Genomic DNA, 15,007 nt, shown 5'->3' with positions numbered 1-15,007 from the left:
TGTACTGGGTGTCGCAGATGATGACCTGACCACGGCCATCAAGGGTTGCTATAAAGCAGAATAGGATGCCCAACACAAGTAACTCTTCACAAATACCAAGAGTCGCGTTGATACTCCGTAATTTAGATATTTCTTAAGTTTAGTCCATGACTAATATTGACCTATGAACGAAGCAAGATACAAAGAGCCAGTTCCAAGCGTTTACCCCCTTTGTGTCCAAATACTCCAACCCTGACCGCAATCAAGTATAGAGCTCATTTGTGAGATTATTCAAGGTCAAGCCTTCTTTAGCGATATCTCCAGCATCAACCAAGAAATCAAGAGGCATCTCGACGAGTGTACCACGGATTCGTGACAACCACTCCCTAACCTCCCTCACACCACCAGGGAACTCAGATTTCACAATGTGGCCATACTCGACCTTGCCCTTCTTGAGCTCTGCCTTGACATCCTGGTCCTTCTTACCAGGGATGATGAAGTACTGAGAGAAGAAAGTATCGTACTCCTTCCAAGTCCTGACTCTGTTGGTGGGAACAGGGTGGAATGCTCGATCAAATGTCTCGGTGTTCACACGAGCAGTGCTGGTCCAGAGACGTTGAAAATCCGGGCTCAGCGGATCAACGACGAGGTGATCGGCTGGAGAACCCCAGTCGTAATCGTTGGGGTCTCGGTCGACGGGTGTCCAGTTTCGGTTTGGTTGATCCCAACGTTGATCGGGAACAAGGCCGAGGTGCTTGCGGAAGAGGAAGCGACGCAGAGAAGCAGCGAAGCGAGAGGCCGTGTAGGGACGTCCGTTCATGTATGACTCTACAGGTGTAGGGTCTTCGATGACAACTGCGATTTCAGAGTCGTGGTCGCCGAGTTGTGAGCGGTCGTTCAAGTTGGCTGAGCCACAAATAACAAGCTGGTCATCGACGATGAGAAGCTTGCTGTGGATGTACAACTCCTCAGAGACGAAAGCGTTAATCTCGTCTTCAGGGTTGCCATCCCAGCGCAGATCAGTGACTCTAGGTCCTTTGTCCATATAGCAGGAGCTGATAGTGTCAAGAGTGTTGTCGCCAACTTTGCTAGCCCCTTGTTGGTATCTTTGGTATGAATCTGCACCACTTCCTTGGGAATGACCCCCCTGGGAGTAGCCCCCTTGCTCCTTTCGCTGTGGCCGGTCGTCATATCTTGAATCAGAATGGCCCGAGTAACGCTGTTCCCGGCTTTCATATCGGGAAGAGCTAGAGTGTTCGCCATACTGTGGACGATCATCGCGGCGGGAGCCGTAACTATCAGAATCTTGTCTCCCACTGTAACGTGGGTCAGCTTGAGGATGCTCATAGGGGTTGCGCTCAGGTCGTCCATATCCTGCGTCTGGCCGCTCTCCATAGTCGCCCCGATCGCCGTAACTTTGCTGCGAAGAACCTCGGTAGTCGTCATCACGTCCATATCCCTGCTGAGAATAGCCTTGTGGCCTGGACTGAAATCGAGGATCGGCTCCAGGGTGGGCATATGGGTCTCGGGTTGGTTGACGCCCATACTTGTCGCCTCGACGGCCATCGTCGCTATCACTGTCACGTCGTCTACCGTAGTAGCCACCTCGGCGGTCATCATCACTGTCGCTATCACGTCTGTACTTGGACCCTGAGTGGCCTCCACGGTAGTCATCGTCCTGGCGTCTGCTGTCTGGTCGGGAGTTGTAGCCCCTCTGAGACTCCTGGTGGTAATCATCTCGCTGAGTTCGGTCCCCATAACCTCGACTTTCATAGTTATCGCCTCCTCGTGAGCTTGAAAAATCGCCTCGACTCTGTTGGTACTGATCTCGTGCTGCCCTTCCTGATCCCTCATCTGGGTAACCGCCCAGTTCACGGTCTCTCTCCTTTCGAGCCTCTTCGTAAGACACACCAGTTCGGGCTTCGGCATCAGCCATTGTCTTGGAAGTATTGATTCGATCAAAGTTTCGGAGGTTGTAGAATCCGATGTATCTGGATGTATCTCGGATGCCTGCCTTCTGAAGCTTTTCGATTATACTGTACCCACCACGAGAGATTGAATCATATTGAAACTCCATGATGGCTCTGGTTCCCAGCGCTCCCTCATCCTGTAAGTCTCCCGCAAAGGCCGGGACGGCTGGCATCAGAACCCAGACATGGAAGGGTGTTCCTTCATGGTCAGCGCGGATAATTCGGTCTACCAGCGCAGCACCGATCTTGTTCTTAACAACTCGTTGCTTATCATCGGTAGCAGTGATGAAAAACTGATTCGTTAGCAACACTTGTAAAAGGAAAGAAAGTTAAAATTGCACTTACTTGGTTCTCAATGTAAACGTAGAACCTAGAGTTCTTGATGGCGTCGATGTATGCGTTCTGGATCGAACGCTCAAGAGGGTGGCCAGACGACCACTCAGCACAGCTATACCATGTTAGTAAGTATTATACACTTAAACCCATAGAATAGGGTAGAAGCAGGTGAACTCACCTTCGAATCATCTGGATGTGAGGCATGTCACCATGGCCTTCAGATCTGTGCCCACGGTCACGGTGAGAGTCATCGTGCTCCCCAAACGATCTCAGTCTATCCATGCCACGGCTAAACTGTTGTGTTAAGCCACCCAAATAGTCATCTTCGCCCCTGGATCGTCTATCTCCAGAACCGGAGGTGTCTCGTGGTGGCAGCTCGAGTTTGTGATACTTGCCGGGGTTCTTTTCCTTGTACTTGTCTTTGAAGATGAAGTTCCTGTGCACGGTTAGTGACAATCTAGACTAATTAGAAATTGTGGTGGCTTGCCATCGGTCGATAAAGTGGTCGACCATGTCACGAGTGATAGGTCCGTTCATGCTCAGAGCAACATCTGACCAGCCCATTCTCGAGCTCTTAGTTCGGTCGACTGGAACAAATCAGTTACGGCTTGCTTGAAAAATACTCGGATTAGAGGAATGACTTACGCTTGTTTTGATCCCAGTCCTTAACATCAGCGAAGTCGTAGACTCTGCGGAAGCTTGTTAGTATGACCCCCAACTGTTCTTTTTGAGAATAAGACATACCTAGCATTGTTGTAGTCTTGTCCTGGGAAAATAATGGCATCCAAGTTACCGGGATGAGCGTCGGCGATGGGGTGACCTAGTTGAGATGGTGAGCGACAGCTTCCCCTATGTAACTCACAAACTTACTGTTTGTGTCCCATCTTCCAAAGCCTTAAGTCGCAAGAGTTAGCATTTGTCTTTATGAACAAAGCAAGGAGTTCTTACACATATCCAGTCCTCCCATAAACCCAATCTTGCCGTTGTCAATGACGAGGAGCTTCTCATGATGCGCCCAGTACAGAACAACTCCATCAGCAGTACCATAGACAGCCTTGATAGCATCTCCAGATGCTTTGGCAAGATCAAAGTTGGTTAGAGCCTTGATAGACTTGCCCAATTCCCTCTGCAGGTCGTAACCTGTGGGCAAGTGGTCAGGATGTCGGAAGACATGAATATTCTTGTGCAGCGCTTCAAGAGCAGTCCTCGTATGACTGCTGTTGAGAGTTAAAGCTGCTTCGACTTCCTTATACACGATGATGTAAACCTGGACGCCGCGCTGTGCGGCCTGTTGGAGCATTCGATCCAGACGGTATTGCTCGTTCTTAGCAGGAGGGCGACGAAGATACAACTCAGGGCTCAACCACCAATCGAGAATGTAAATACTTTCCTGCGCCTCTATAATTGACATGTCAGATAAATATCGAATTCAATTTCTGGGTTACTGTGACTTACGCTCAAGGGCCTGGGAGACGGCCCAGAAGTATGAAGCACCATCGACGTACCACTTGACGTTGCCCTTGGACTCTGAGGCGAATGAATGATATCGGTTCACTGCCTGCTGCCTTTGGAGATATTGAGCAGCAGAATCATGAGACTGGTCATCCTTATGAGATGGTTTTCCTCCTTGTGGACGACCATCGCTTGGTGGCCGGTCATAGCCTCCTTGAGTTGGGCCTTGGGAACCATAGCCTTGGGGCTGTCCGTAGTTTTGAGACTGCCCATAACTCTGAGATTGCCCATAGCTCTGAGGAGGACCTTGGTTGCCGTAGCCTGAGTCTCCATAGCCTTGGCTACCATGACCCTGAGATTGTCCATATCCCTGGGACTGCCCGTAGCCTTGAGAAGGACCTTGGTTGCCATAACCCTGGTTTCCGTAGCTCTGACTGCCATGGCCTTGAGATTGGCCATAACCTTGACTTCCATACTGGCCTTGTCCTTGAGACTGACTATAGCCGTAATCTTGCCCATGGGACTGCTGGCTCTGTCCGCCGTGAGATTGTGATTGAGAATCGTGCTTATCATCATCGTCTTTTTTGTTCAAAACGCTCTCGACGTGCTCGCCGACCTTCTTAAGGAAATCCATGTCGGAAGACGAGGATGAGGACTAATACCTCAACGAGCCAAGGTCTTGGCGGTGAGGCTCAAGCGGAAGATGGATAAAGACTTTCAAAATAGTTTGAGGAGGAACAAGCCAACGTAGCCAAGAAGTTGTAGATATTCAAGTAAGATTATGAGTTGTTTTTCACTCACACGACCAACAGTGATAAGCTGACGGACTGTAAGAAGACAGCTGAGCTTGGAAGCTCAAGTGGGGAGCTGATGACGCCGATGATGGCCACGGAATGCTGAGAGCCAATGAATGAGAGATGCCGTAAATAGGTACATCATCAGGGTTGCGTTATCAATTTAATTGCTCTAGACAAATAGAGAAGCTTCGTATTCTCATTGGAACATTTCATCGAGTTGCGGGGTTACACACATAAACAGACAGACAAGACATGACACTCACTCAGAGAGTCAGCAACTCTACACAACGAACAAACAAACAAACGTGAATCACAAACCATTTATACAGTGACAATCACTCTCGTTTCGTCTGCCTCAGGCTGATTAACGCTAAACAGCAATCCTACTGAACTTGACAGCTTTGACTGCCGAAACCAAACCCCGGTATCCGTAAAAGAGACCCTAATGCAGGGCAACCCATTGGGACAAGTAACTAATAAAAAATCTACCGAACTCGCATGTCCAGTTTATATAAGGCTCGTGTGAACTGCTGCTTAAACCCGATGAAACCTCTTGGCCTGCAACAACTCATCCAGAGAAAAATAGCCGTGATAGCCTGTTTGTGCTTCCTTGTATCAGACTCTATACCTGGTATGACATGGCTTCAGTCAACTGATCATGATATCAACGCTGATATATGGATCAACTCAGCCTGTTTTCGGCAACCGAGATTAACAATGTGTGATAGTCCTGGATCAGCTACAGGTGTCCATGACTCGGTGTCTGAACACCGAAGGATGAGCTGATAGAGTGGACTTTGTCACGATGTTATCCACGGAGTTGCAAGGAATATAGTGGACAGTACCAGACAGTATGAAGAGTTCCCGTTCCCCATCCGTCCCGTCCCGTCTCGTTTCATCAACCCATCCATGAATTCACTAGCTTTCAGGCCTCAACTCTTAGTTAGCCTTGATGGTCGGTCAACTCAACTCAACCAGCTCTAAAGCCATCGGCAAAGACAAAGGCAAAAGCAATTCTCAACTGCCAGATTTGTATATGCGCCATTTTATTCCGACAATATGTGGCAACCGTGGCGTGCAACCTCTTCACGATTGCTCCCGCAGAGAGTGAAAGGATTCGATCCAATCCAGAGTCGTTCTGAGGGTGTAAAAGAGCCAAGTTGGTTGTCTAAGGTAGCTAAGACGCCGACCGGGGAGGGTTTGAATTGATGGGTTGCGGAGCCGTCAAACTTATACGCTAAACTCCACTGAACACGCAGCCCGTACAGCACCTTCAAGGCCGCTGCAATTACCCGCCGGGACGGTAACTACAGGGCATCAGTGACGGAGGGGACCATCTCAGGAACTGGAACCTGGAAAACTTCCATCTTTGCTAGGCTAGGGCACCTTGTAACCAAACAACCTTGCATCCCACGAGCCCAGCCCAGCGTTACCTTAGCTTGCAAGTGGCTGCAGGGGAGAAGGCAACTTTTTTTCTAAGGTGGTTCACTGAATCACACTCACACGGACGGTCAGACAGACAGACAGACCTAGAGACCGGACCTCATCTTAAATACTGTAGTAATCTAACCTCTAACGAGAGGCAAGCCAGGCAATCAGTCACGTTTTGATGCTCAGCTCTCTCTAACATCCATGGCCTTTTAACTCCCTAAGCCGAGATCCCCCGACCTCTTTTTCTCAACACTTCATCTTGCAATTCTCACATTTCTTAACCTTCAACCGCTTACTTGAGCACCAGCCCAAGTTTAAACTCTTCAAGTAAGTCTACTACTGCTAGCTTGCACCGGGTTCGAGCTCCTAAATCGGATAACCCTTAACTAAGTTATCTCCCCTCGTCGAGTTGCCTAATAAGTCAAGCCTCTGATAAATCTTGTACAGAATTTCTACACCAGCGTTGACCGATATTTCACTGATCAAATTCAAATATTCCATTGCGGTTGGATACATGGTCTCCAACCCTGCAGATGCTTATACGACAAAGAAGCATTGTACACTGAGACACAGCTTACTCTCTTGGGGCCACTTAAACTCAAGACTCTCGACATAAGCTCGTCCAATCAACAAGATATCCTCAACATGACAGCTTCAGGAACAGTGGCTCTCTTCTCACCAGGGCAGCATGGGCACCTGATACCCTATCTGGCAGCCATTCACGCCTCCTGTATCACTCACGACCGAACTATCGCAGAATTCCTCCCGCCCCTATCTCACGAGAAACTCCTTGCTTGGTGGAAAGAGCGAATTGCAGAGGTGGCAGACGGCAAACGCCTCATATTCATTCTCCTGAACGACTGCGAGCCCGGAGCTCGACCGAACGGCTCCGATGTGGTGGGCGTTGTCATGTTAAACATGCCCTCTTCAGAAACTGGCCCTTTCCGCGGTGTTGTTGAGAAGCTTCTTGTCCACAAAGCTTTTCGCGGTCGAGGAGGTGCCAGAACCTTGATTTCTGCTCTCGAAGCTGAAGCAACCAAGCGTGGTCGAACTATTCTAGTAAGTTCAATGTCCATTGCAACTATACTGACGTTAGTTCTTCGGCATGCAAGTCCCGGTAACTAACAACTGCTTAGCTTCTCGACACAGAGACGGGGAGCCCAGCAGAAGAGGTGTATAAAAAGCTTGGTTATGTCGAGCTTGGCCAGATCCCAAAATATGGTCTAAGTCCAAATGGAGAACTTAAGGGCGGTACCTTCTTTTGGAAACATCTGACGTTGCAATCCTAAGGAGCTATCATGGAGGGGTTAAGTGAATCGAGCTCTTGTTGTTAACAAGGATCGACTATCCAAAAGTGCTGTAGAAAATTCCCATCATTGGAGGAAAACGAGGCGACTCGATATTGCTGTTCTTGTCACGGACTATGGCTGGCGGGGTGCTTCGGTTTGTGTTCTAGATATCCATCCAAAATATGAACATTTCACGACAAAATTGACATTGTACATGCCTGTATAAACTTGGGGAAATCTCGTACAAAAAAGAAACCGCTTTGGTCGCTTTCCACACTACAGGGTAGATCCACGATACTATTACAACTCCCAAAAAACGCCATCACCCAAGGTCACTTTTAGATGCCATTTACTCGTCATCATCGAGTTCTTCAACCCTTGGGGCCTCGTAGTGCCGTTGCTGCACACCAGCAGTCTTGACCTGGGTATCTGTGCCAGTTGTAGTCGCACTTGTGTTGACCTGTCCAGTAGCGGCTGCGAAGGCGGGGTTGGGGGTGGTTCCAGGGGCAGCAGACTTCTTCTTTTTCTTCTTCTTCTCGGTCTGTATGTATTGTTAGTGATTTATTTCATTCTCTCGCAGCATAGTCAACTGACCTCGTGCCAAGCCCAAACGGGTCTGAAACTGTCCATGAAAGAAACGTCCTCCCACAAGTTGGGGAATAGCCATAGTCCAGGTGGTGTTGTAAAGTAGGTGATGCAGAACAGGATAACTCGGAAGATGGCCATCAAGAAGAACAGTCCGAGAAGACCAAGGAGTCCCCAACTGAGGTAGTAAACACCCTGGCGCAGCACCAAAGGCCACAGAGGGTACAAGACGATAGCGAAGATGGCAAGGAGTGCAAGACCAGCGTAGATCTTGCGCTTCAGCTGGCTACCTTCCCACAGCCAGCAGTAGTACATATCCTCCTTTGCCTCTTGTTGCTGCTCAATCTTGACAGTCCACTGTCCCTTGACACGCTTGGGCTTCTTTCCGTTAGGACCAGCCTGCGGTTCGACCTTGGAAACTCGGAGGGCAAGCATGCTCAGGGGCAACAACTTGAATGTGTTCTCGAGAGAAGCTCTGTCGTTGATTTCGGGAAGAAGAGGGTTCTTCTTACGGGCTTTCTCATATGCGGGGGACTGAAGAGCTCGGAGGGCTCGCTTGACTAAATTTTGTCAGCTTCTGACGTGGAAGAGATTGGTGCCATGGGGCCTACCTCGAAACATGTCCTTTCGCTCGCCGTTTAGAATCACAGTTCTGGGCTTGAGATCCTGACCTCGGAGGAACGAGGCAAGAGCAATAGCTTTGGGGTTGGGGGGTCCCGGCGTAATAGGCTGGGCGCGACCCTGCTGGGGAGGTTGACCGTGATCATGAGAATGACCGTTGTGGTCGTGGTCGTGATCATGACCTTGCTGTTGCTGTTGTGCGCGCATTCTCATTTGCTCTTGTGCTTGTCTCTTAATATGTTCAATAAATTCAGGGACAGTCATGCCGTTCTTCTCAGCATCAATGGCGAGTTGGCGCTGCATTGCCTGGATCTGCTCGGGTGTCGGTCGCTGCCCAGGTTGCGGCATGGGAATCTGCCCAGGCTGGGGGCCTGGCTGGGGAGGTTGCTCAGACATAGTTTGCTGCAAAATTCAATGTAAAAAAGAGTGTAGAGAAAATGTTTATCGGGCTAAAGAATTGGATGAGAGAGACAGAAGCGCACCAAGGCGAAGTAAAAGATGTGGACTTGACAGGTTTAAGAAAGAGTGAACATGGTGTTGCTGCCACTTGGACCATGTCGTGCCAATCATGTCATAGCTCGCCCAGAGACAACGGTGTTCACTTCCCTCCATCACTGAGCTCCAAAATTTCGGGGGCGGATTGTTGATTGCCCGACCTCCGGCATATGTCCACGTGACAGCTAAGCCAGTGTGAGACTGAGGTGTGAGTGAGCCTTAAAAGCTGTAATTCATCAGAACTGCTTTGTTTGAGAAGTTACAGCCAACATCATGGGCGATCGACTAACACAACTGCAAGATGCTGTAGATCAGGTAAGTCCAGATTCAGACTCCTAAAATTATTTTGCTGATAAATCCTACAGCTGGCCACGCAGTTCGTTGCATGCCTCCACTATGTCAACAAGCGACATGACCTTGAAACACTAGGTCCTAATGACAAAGTTCGCGAAGTGAAAGATGCTCCAAAAGAAGGCATGTTCATACTCGTGATCTATTTGAAAGAAAATATGCTAACTTTCCTCAGTTGATTCACTTCCCCCAGATGAGTTTCGAGCTGGTATGGTAGAGTTGTCACAGGATCTCATTGTCAAAGAGCAACAAATCGAGGTCCTCATCTCATCTCTACCCGGTTTAGACAACAGTGAGATGGATCAGGAGAAATACATCAAAGAGCTTGAAGAAGATCTGAAGATTGCTGAAGCCCAACGCCAAGAAGCAATCAAGGAGAAGGATCAGATTTTGTCTGAGCTTGACAGTGTTATTCGCAGCATACGACGGCCATGATCACGGGTTCGGTCTGTTTTTGACACGTTTATTGATGCGCAGCGCGGAGTTCAGGGTACGAATAACCAAATGGAAGGCTGGCAGCCCATGCAAAGGAGCATTTTATTATTTTTGTTGAAAAACCATAATACAAAAGGTACCTCAGCCGAGTGAGCGCCTTGAACGCCACCGTCTAAAAACTCTATCACATGCCCTATAATCCCCTCTAGTTCGTAACCAACCACAAATGCCATAATCTATGCCTTGTTTGAAGTAGATTTGAAGAACTGCGGGTAGACGTTCCGTAGCTCTCGCAGATGCTGGATTTGGTATTGCGAAGCAGGGTTCTTGGGAGCTGGTACTCCCTCCTCAACGAGATGAGCTGCTGTCCAACCAAACCTTTTGGCTTCTGTGCAGTTCAAGGCAGAATCGTCTGGAAAGGGTTAGATGGAGGTATGAATACAGTGTGGGGGAACTTACCAACAAAATAACAATCCTCCACACGCTCGGCGCCTGCTTCGCGCATGGCCTTCTCGTACATGCGGGGGTCCGGCTTGCAGAGTAACGGTTGTTCCGCATAGTTGCAGTATGTGAGACCATCGAAGATATCCTCGATGCCCAAGAGGCGAACAACCTTCTTCCCGTGGTTCACATAGGCGTTGGTGAAGAGCCACACAGTGACCTTGGACTTGTCGATGTCCTCCAGGATTTCGCGTAGCTCAGGGTTGGGCTTGATGATTTCTTCAAGGGGTAAAGCATCGTCCACTTTAGCGTTGTAGTCCAGAGGATCAATCTGGTGATGGCGCACCAACCCCTCAATAGCAAGGCCATAGTTGGTGTAGTACTCTTTGTGCAGTTTCACAGCCTCATCCCAAGGGATCTCTAGGTGCTTGGAGAAGTACTCATCAATGAGTTTGGCCATTATGTCATGGACTTTTGTGCCTTCATTCACGGTTAGTTTCAAGTAGTCATAATCACTAATTTCAGTGTAAGCTTACTCCTCGGATAGAGACAGTTGTCAATATCGCTGCATCACAGTTAGCTCAGAGCCTATGAGAGGTAAATTTCAAAAAGACTAACAAGAATAGGACCGGCTTTCCCGGGTTCATGTCTTGAGTACTGCCCATAGTGAATTTGGTACGGGTCTGAATATGAAGGTTGGGGTTGTTGCTGTTGGTGGTGGTAAAGTGAGGATAGCGAGGTGTGAGATTTGGGTTGAGCAATAAAGAGGAGGCAACTAGAGGTTTTGAGAAGCGCTTCAATGGTGATGCTGCGGTAACACGTGGTCGTAATTGGTACATTGAATGGTTATGAGGACGAGAGAGACGGTTTAAATAGAATTTTATAGTGAATGGCGATCTGGGCCAAAAACGCAAGGCTAGTAAGTAATCAATCGCTTCTTTGGATCAAACCTGCAGTATCCGTAGGATATCGTCGGTATCCGTCCGTCGATGCGCTACGTTTCACCCAATGACTCTTGCGGTGTGGCTGAATAATGAGCAAAGTTCAGCGCGGATCGTCTTCCGGTCTCCGATCGCGGGACTGTCATTCTGTCACTAGTTGCTTTTGGTGACATATGAGTTGTTGTTGAGCAAACATTCGAGGACTTTCATGGAAGACGACCCCTTACTTTGATTAAATCTCTATTTAAAACACGTTTAAACAGGTCACAGGACTTGAAATCCTAGATCGTCATGGCATCAACTGTCGAGCCACGTGTAATACTATTGTTGACATGATCCATGCTTACAAGGAGTTCATCTTGAGCCTCATGGTTCGGGCACTAAATGACAGGGCAAGACATAAATACAGGGGCTTTAGACTAGTCAAACTTACTGAAAGCATGGATATTAGTCTTTGGTACCTGCAAGTATCGAATTTGTATGACATAAAGTGTCGTGTGCTTGATATTGAGGCTCAAAGGACAGTCCGTGTATGAGCTATGGTACTAACACATAACATTCAACCTAATGCCGCCGAAGTCAACGTTGTAATAGATTCAACGAAACTGTTCCAGATGATTAACTAGTTGCAGAGAAAATACAAAAGACAATTGAATTATTCATATATAATTTCGTCTTATGTCACCACTTTCATCTGATACCTTTTGAAGGTATAATTCCAAGACGTGTCGTGAAAGAATTCTGCCGCTTACACCGCCTAAATTGTTTGCCTTTCGCGTCCACCCGAGTCGAGGCGCCCAGTGGCCCTACCTAAAAACCACCCGACTCCATTAATTGCACAGACCTCCAACATCAAAGCTTCTACCAGTATTTCTTGAACAACAGCCGAAACAGCGCATTTGCATTTTGATCAGTAGTTCTCTTTGGTCCGCGTCATATCGCGTCAAGTCTGGCGTTGTCCGTCGGGCTTATTACCCAACCCTTTCGTTGAGCTAACTTGCTTGGAGTTGGTCCTATTGCTTGCTTGCTTGCTCCCTTTTTTTTTTATCTTAATCTGGTGTCACCTGGTAACGCGACGTGTACATTTCACTCGCCGCCATCATGGCACAAGAGATTGCTGTTCAGGGGCCTCTTGCTAGTATGAATGAGCTTGCTGGTCTTGCTGAGAAGGAACGTCACCAGATCGAACAGTATGAGAAGATTGTACGCTTCTCTACAACGGTTCTCTCTGGTAAACATCCGACTATCAAGGTCCCCTCTAACTTTATCCCTTCCACGCAAACTTCCATCCATCCGATAGATACTTCCACGCAAGATGGAACGCCGAGTAAGCAGACAGACGCTCAACGGCAAACCATCGCCAACGAAAAGCAAGCAGATGTGTCTGCTACCGACAACAGCAAGCCATATGGGTCAGGATCTACTGAGATCAATCCCATATTTCTAGAGAAATCTGAGGATTTGGTCAAAGCAGAGTTGAAGCTGCAGAGACAGAGGCTGGAACGTGCTCTGAGGGACGAAGTTGATCAGAGACGAGTAACTGCTAAGACCGTGGCGCAAGGGGAGCCTGTTGTCGAATTCGATCTTAACGAGGTCTTGACGAAAGCCTTGACGCTTGTGGAAAGCAATGCTGGTCCCGAAACTACCGCTGCTGCTGCTGCTGCTGCTGATGCTACTAACATTGACAATGCAAGTGATTCCTTCGATGACAACACTTTCTACTCGTCGCAGCACAACACTCCATCATCCGTTTTGACTTCCCGAGTCCGTAACGAGTCCGAAGAGGCACAAGTACCCGTCGCGGAGTCGCAACCAAAGATAAATAGGCAAAATGCTCCTATTCCGCAACAGCCTTCGAGTCGTTTTGAGCAAGTCCCTCCGGGGCCGTACGCACCGAGCCATACTAGACCTCAAGAAGCCTACGCAAATCCAGACCCTTTTGTCGGTTCGGTGAGCGTTAACAGCACTTCCCGCCCTGTGCAGGTTCCTGGCCTTGCCACTTATAATGCAGACAAGACAGCACCTAGGCAGGATAGAAGTGCCAGACAGAGTCCCAGTAATGGGGAGAGCGATAGGCGTAGAGCTGATTACGGATCAGCCTCTCGACAGCCTCCCCGTGAACACTATATTGACAGCCGTCCCCCTTCTCCTCTGATCAGAGCACATGAGAGACCACACCAGAATGCGCAGACTTCGCCATTAATGAATAATAGGCCACGACCTCGGGCTGCCGAAGCGACGTCGACTTCGTCGACTGGTACTCCCGCTCAAGTTGCTGCTCTCAGGAATGAGCCAGTCGCTGTCACTAGTCCTGAAAGCTCGCCTCAAGGCGGTGCATCGGATAGACGGAAACCAAAAAAGAAGAAGAGAAAGGCTGACAGGCAAGCGCCCGAAACTGAACCAACGCCTTATATCAAGGCCGAACCTAGATCTCCCTCCCCTATGAATGCCCCTTCCTATATTCGTCCCAATAAACGTCAAAGGTACGCTCAGCAACAGCCAGATGAACCTGTCTACGAGGAAGTTCGTTACGAGCCTCGCCCGGCTCTCTATCCCCCAGAACCTGTGCCTGTGCATAATCGTCAAGAGCGAGATGATCGAGTGCCGATAGGGTATGACACAGTAGGCTTTTCATCACAACGTGCAACGAGCACCACTGTTCCTGGAACTGCTGTCTATAGGAGAGAATATGCCGATGATCGACACGTTTCCGGTGGACCGTATCCTATTGAACAGTCCCCACATGGTCCCCCTCCTCACCAGAGGCTATCAATGGGAACTGCAGGCTCCCAGGTTCGACCTAACGACGGTTATCCACGCCCATCGTGGCCCTATGCGGAAGTACATGAAGCGTCACCTACAGGCTTAAGACCAGAAGGCGATGTGTTCATGGCACCGCACAGGCCGCCGCCAACTCGAATTATCGTAGATGCTTATGGACGTGAGTATATTGAGCCACCACGTTCGACAAACATCCGGCACTCCGCAGCTCCTCCCGCTCGATCCGGGGAGCCTGAGATCTTTTATGAACGAACTCCGGTTCGGAGGCCCCAGGCGATGGAGGCGTACGAAGAAGGAGGGGCAGTCTACAGGATACGTTCGCCATCGTATATGCCCAGGCGGGTCGTCACACAACCTGAGTACGTTTCGCAGGATTACAGGGACCATAGACCGCGTGAGTATTCAACACGGCCAATAGGTCCCTCAGGGGAATTCGTTGAGGTGATGGCACCTCCAGAACGAAGACGTATGGAAGACGGGACGAGAGATTATATTACAAGGCCGACCAGCGTGCGACCAGCAGAGCCTGTTCGGTATGAGGTCGCCCGGGACTACGGCCGAGTGCAGAGCGTGCGACCCGAGCCACCCGTACGTCAATATGCCACAAGCGTCCACCCGGAGGGCCGCCGTGAGGCTGTACAGCCTTACGCGCGGGAATACGGTGCCATTGCTGCAGAACCAGGCGTTGTGAGACAGGAGTACAGCACGCGGCCGGTGGAGCGATACTACAATCAACCGATGAGAGGTGGGGAGGAGATAGCTTTCATTGAAAGACCGCGAGGAGCAACGCAGGAGATTGTTTACGCAGATGATGCGAGGAGGGAGGTTTATCGTTAAGCTAGGTCAAATCGAAACAGTGTTAAAATAGAACCTGTTATAGTTGATATCAGACGGGATTACCAATATAATTTAATGACGAATGAAGACCATTCTTCTCTCTAAGAAGTTGAGTAACAGCGTTGATCTCTTTAACTACTATCTTGGGACTCAATGCATAGATTTTATGATACTAAGAAGTCGTGGTTCAGAGAAGCATTCGGGCACTCGTCTGTTCTCTGCAACAACAAACCCCAATTGGCCAAACATCGGTTTGCGTTTCTCTG

At 49.1% G+C, this 15,007-nt stretch overlaps 6 protein-coding genes across 6 annotated transcripts; 3 read left to right on the top strand and 3 right to left on the bottom strand.

Moving 5' to 3' along the window:
* Positions 1-241: 241 nt before the first annotated feature.
* On the bottom strand, positions 242-4,371 carry J7337_004641 (uncharacterized protein; the record flags this gene model as incomplete). The annotated part of the gene is made up of 8 exons (XM_044822333.1): positions 242-2,242; positions 2,295-2,397; positions 2,464-2,721; positions 2,842-2,872; positions 2,931-2,974; positions 3,030-3,105; positions 3,234-3,683; positions 3,741-4,371. 8 exons carry the CDS (start codon positions 4,369-4,371, stop codon positions 242-244), a joined length of 3,594 nt encoding a protein of 1,197 aa, XP_044683666.1.
* A 2,239-nt stretch (positions 4,372-6,610) lies between these two features.
* J7337_004640 (uncharacterized protein) lies at positions 6,611-7,254 on the top strand (the record flags this gene model as incomplete). Its single annotated transcript, XM_044822332.1, has 2 exons — positions 6,611-7,024; positions 7,102-7,254. The coding sequence occupies 2 exons, from the start codon at positions 6,611-6,613 to the stop codon at positions 7,252-7,254; spliced, it is 567 nt and encodes a 188-aa protein (XP_044683665.1).
* Positions 7,255-7,603: 349 nt separating this feature from the next.
* J7337_004639 (uncharacterized protein) lies at positions 7,604-8,856 on the bottom strand (the record flags this gene model as incomplete). Its single annotated transcript, XM_044822331.1, has 3 exons — positions 7,604-7,795; positions 7,849-8,399; positions 8,451-8,856. 3 exons carry the CDS (start codon positions 8,854-8,856, stop codon positions 7,604-7,606), a joined length of 1,149 nt encoding a protein of 382 aa, XP_044683664.1.
* Positions 8,857-9,228: 372 nt separating this feature from the next.
* J7337_004638 (uncharacterized protein) lies at positions 9,229-9,741 on the top strand (the record flags this gene model as incomplete). The annotated part of the gene is made up of 3 exons (XM_044822330.1): positions 9,229-9,270; positions 9,321-9,384; positions 9,482-9,741. 3 exons carry the CDS (start codon positions 9,229-9,231, stop codon positions 9,739-9,741), a joined length of 366 nt encoding a protein of 121 aa, XP_044683663.1.
* A 236-nt stretch (positions 9,742-9,977) lies between these two features.
* On the bottom strand, positions 9,978-10,642 carry J7337_004637 (uncharacterized protein; the record flags this gene model as incomplete). Its single annotated transcript, XM_044822329.1, has 2 exons — positions 9,978-10,153; positions 10,201-10,642. 2 exons carry the CDS (start codon positions 10,640-10,642, stop codon positions 9,978-9,980), a joined length of 618 nt encoding a protein of 205 aa, XP_044683662.1.
* A 1,582-nt stretch (positions 10,643-12,224) lies between these two features.
* On the top strand, positions 12,225-14,741 carry J7337_004636 (uncharacterized protein; the record flags this gene model as incomplete). Its single annotated transcript, XM_044822328.1, has 1 exon — positions 12,225-14,741. One exon carries the CDS (start codon positions 12,225-12,227, stop codon positions 14,739-14,741), a length of 2,517 nt encoding a protein of 838 aa, XP_044683661.1.
* Between the last annotated feature and the right edge of the window lie 266 nt (positions 14,742-15,007).

This window comes from Fusarium musae, chromosome 3 (genome assembly GCF_019915245.1).
Source record: "Fusarium musae strain F31 chromosome 3, whole genome shotgun sequence".
Lineage (NCBI taxonomy): Eukaryota > Fungi > Ascomycota > Sordariomycetes > Hypocreales > Nectriaceae > Fusarium > Fusarium musae.
This window is presented reverse-complemented; position numbering and strand designations above follow the sequence as displayed.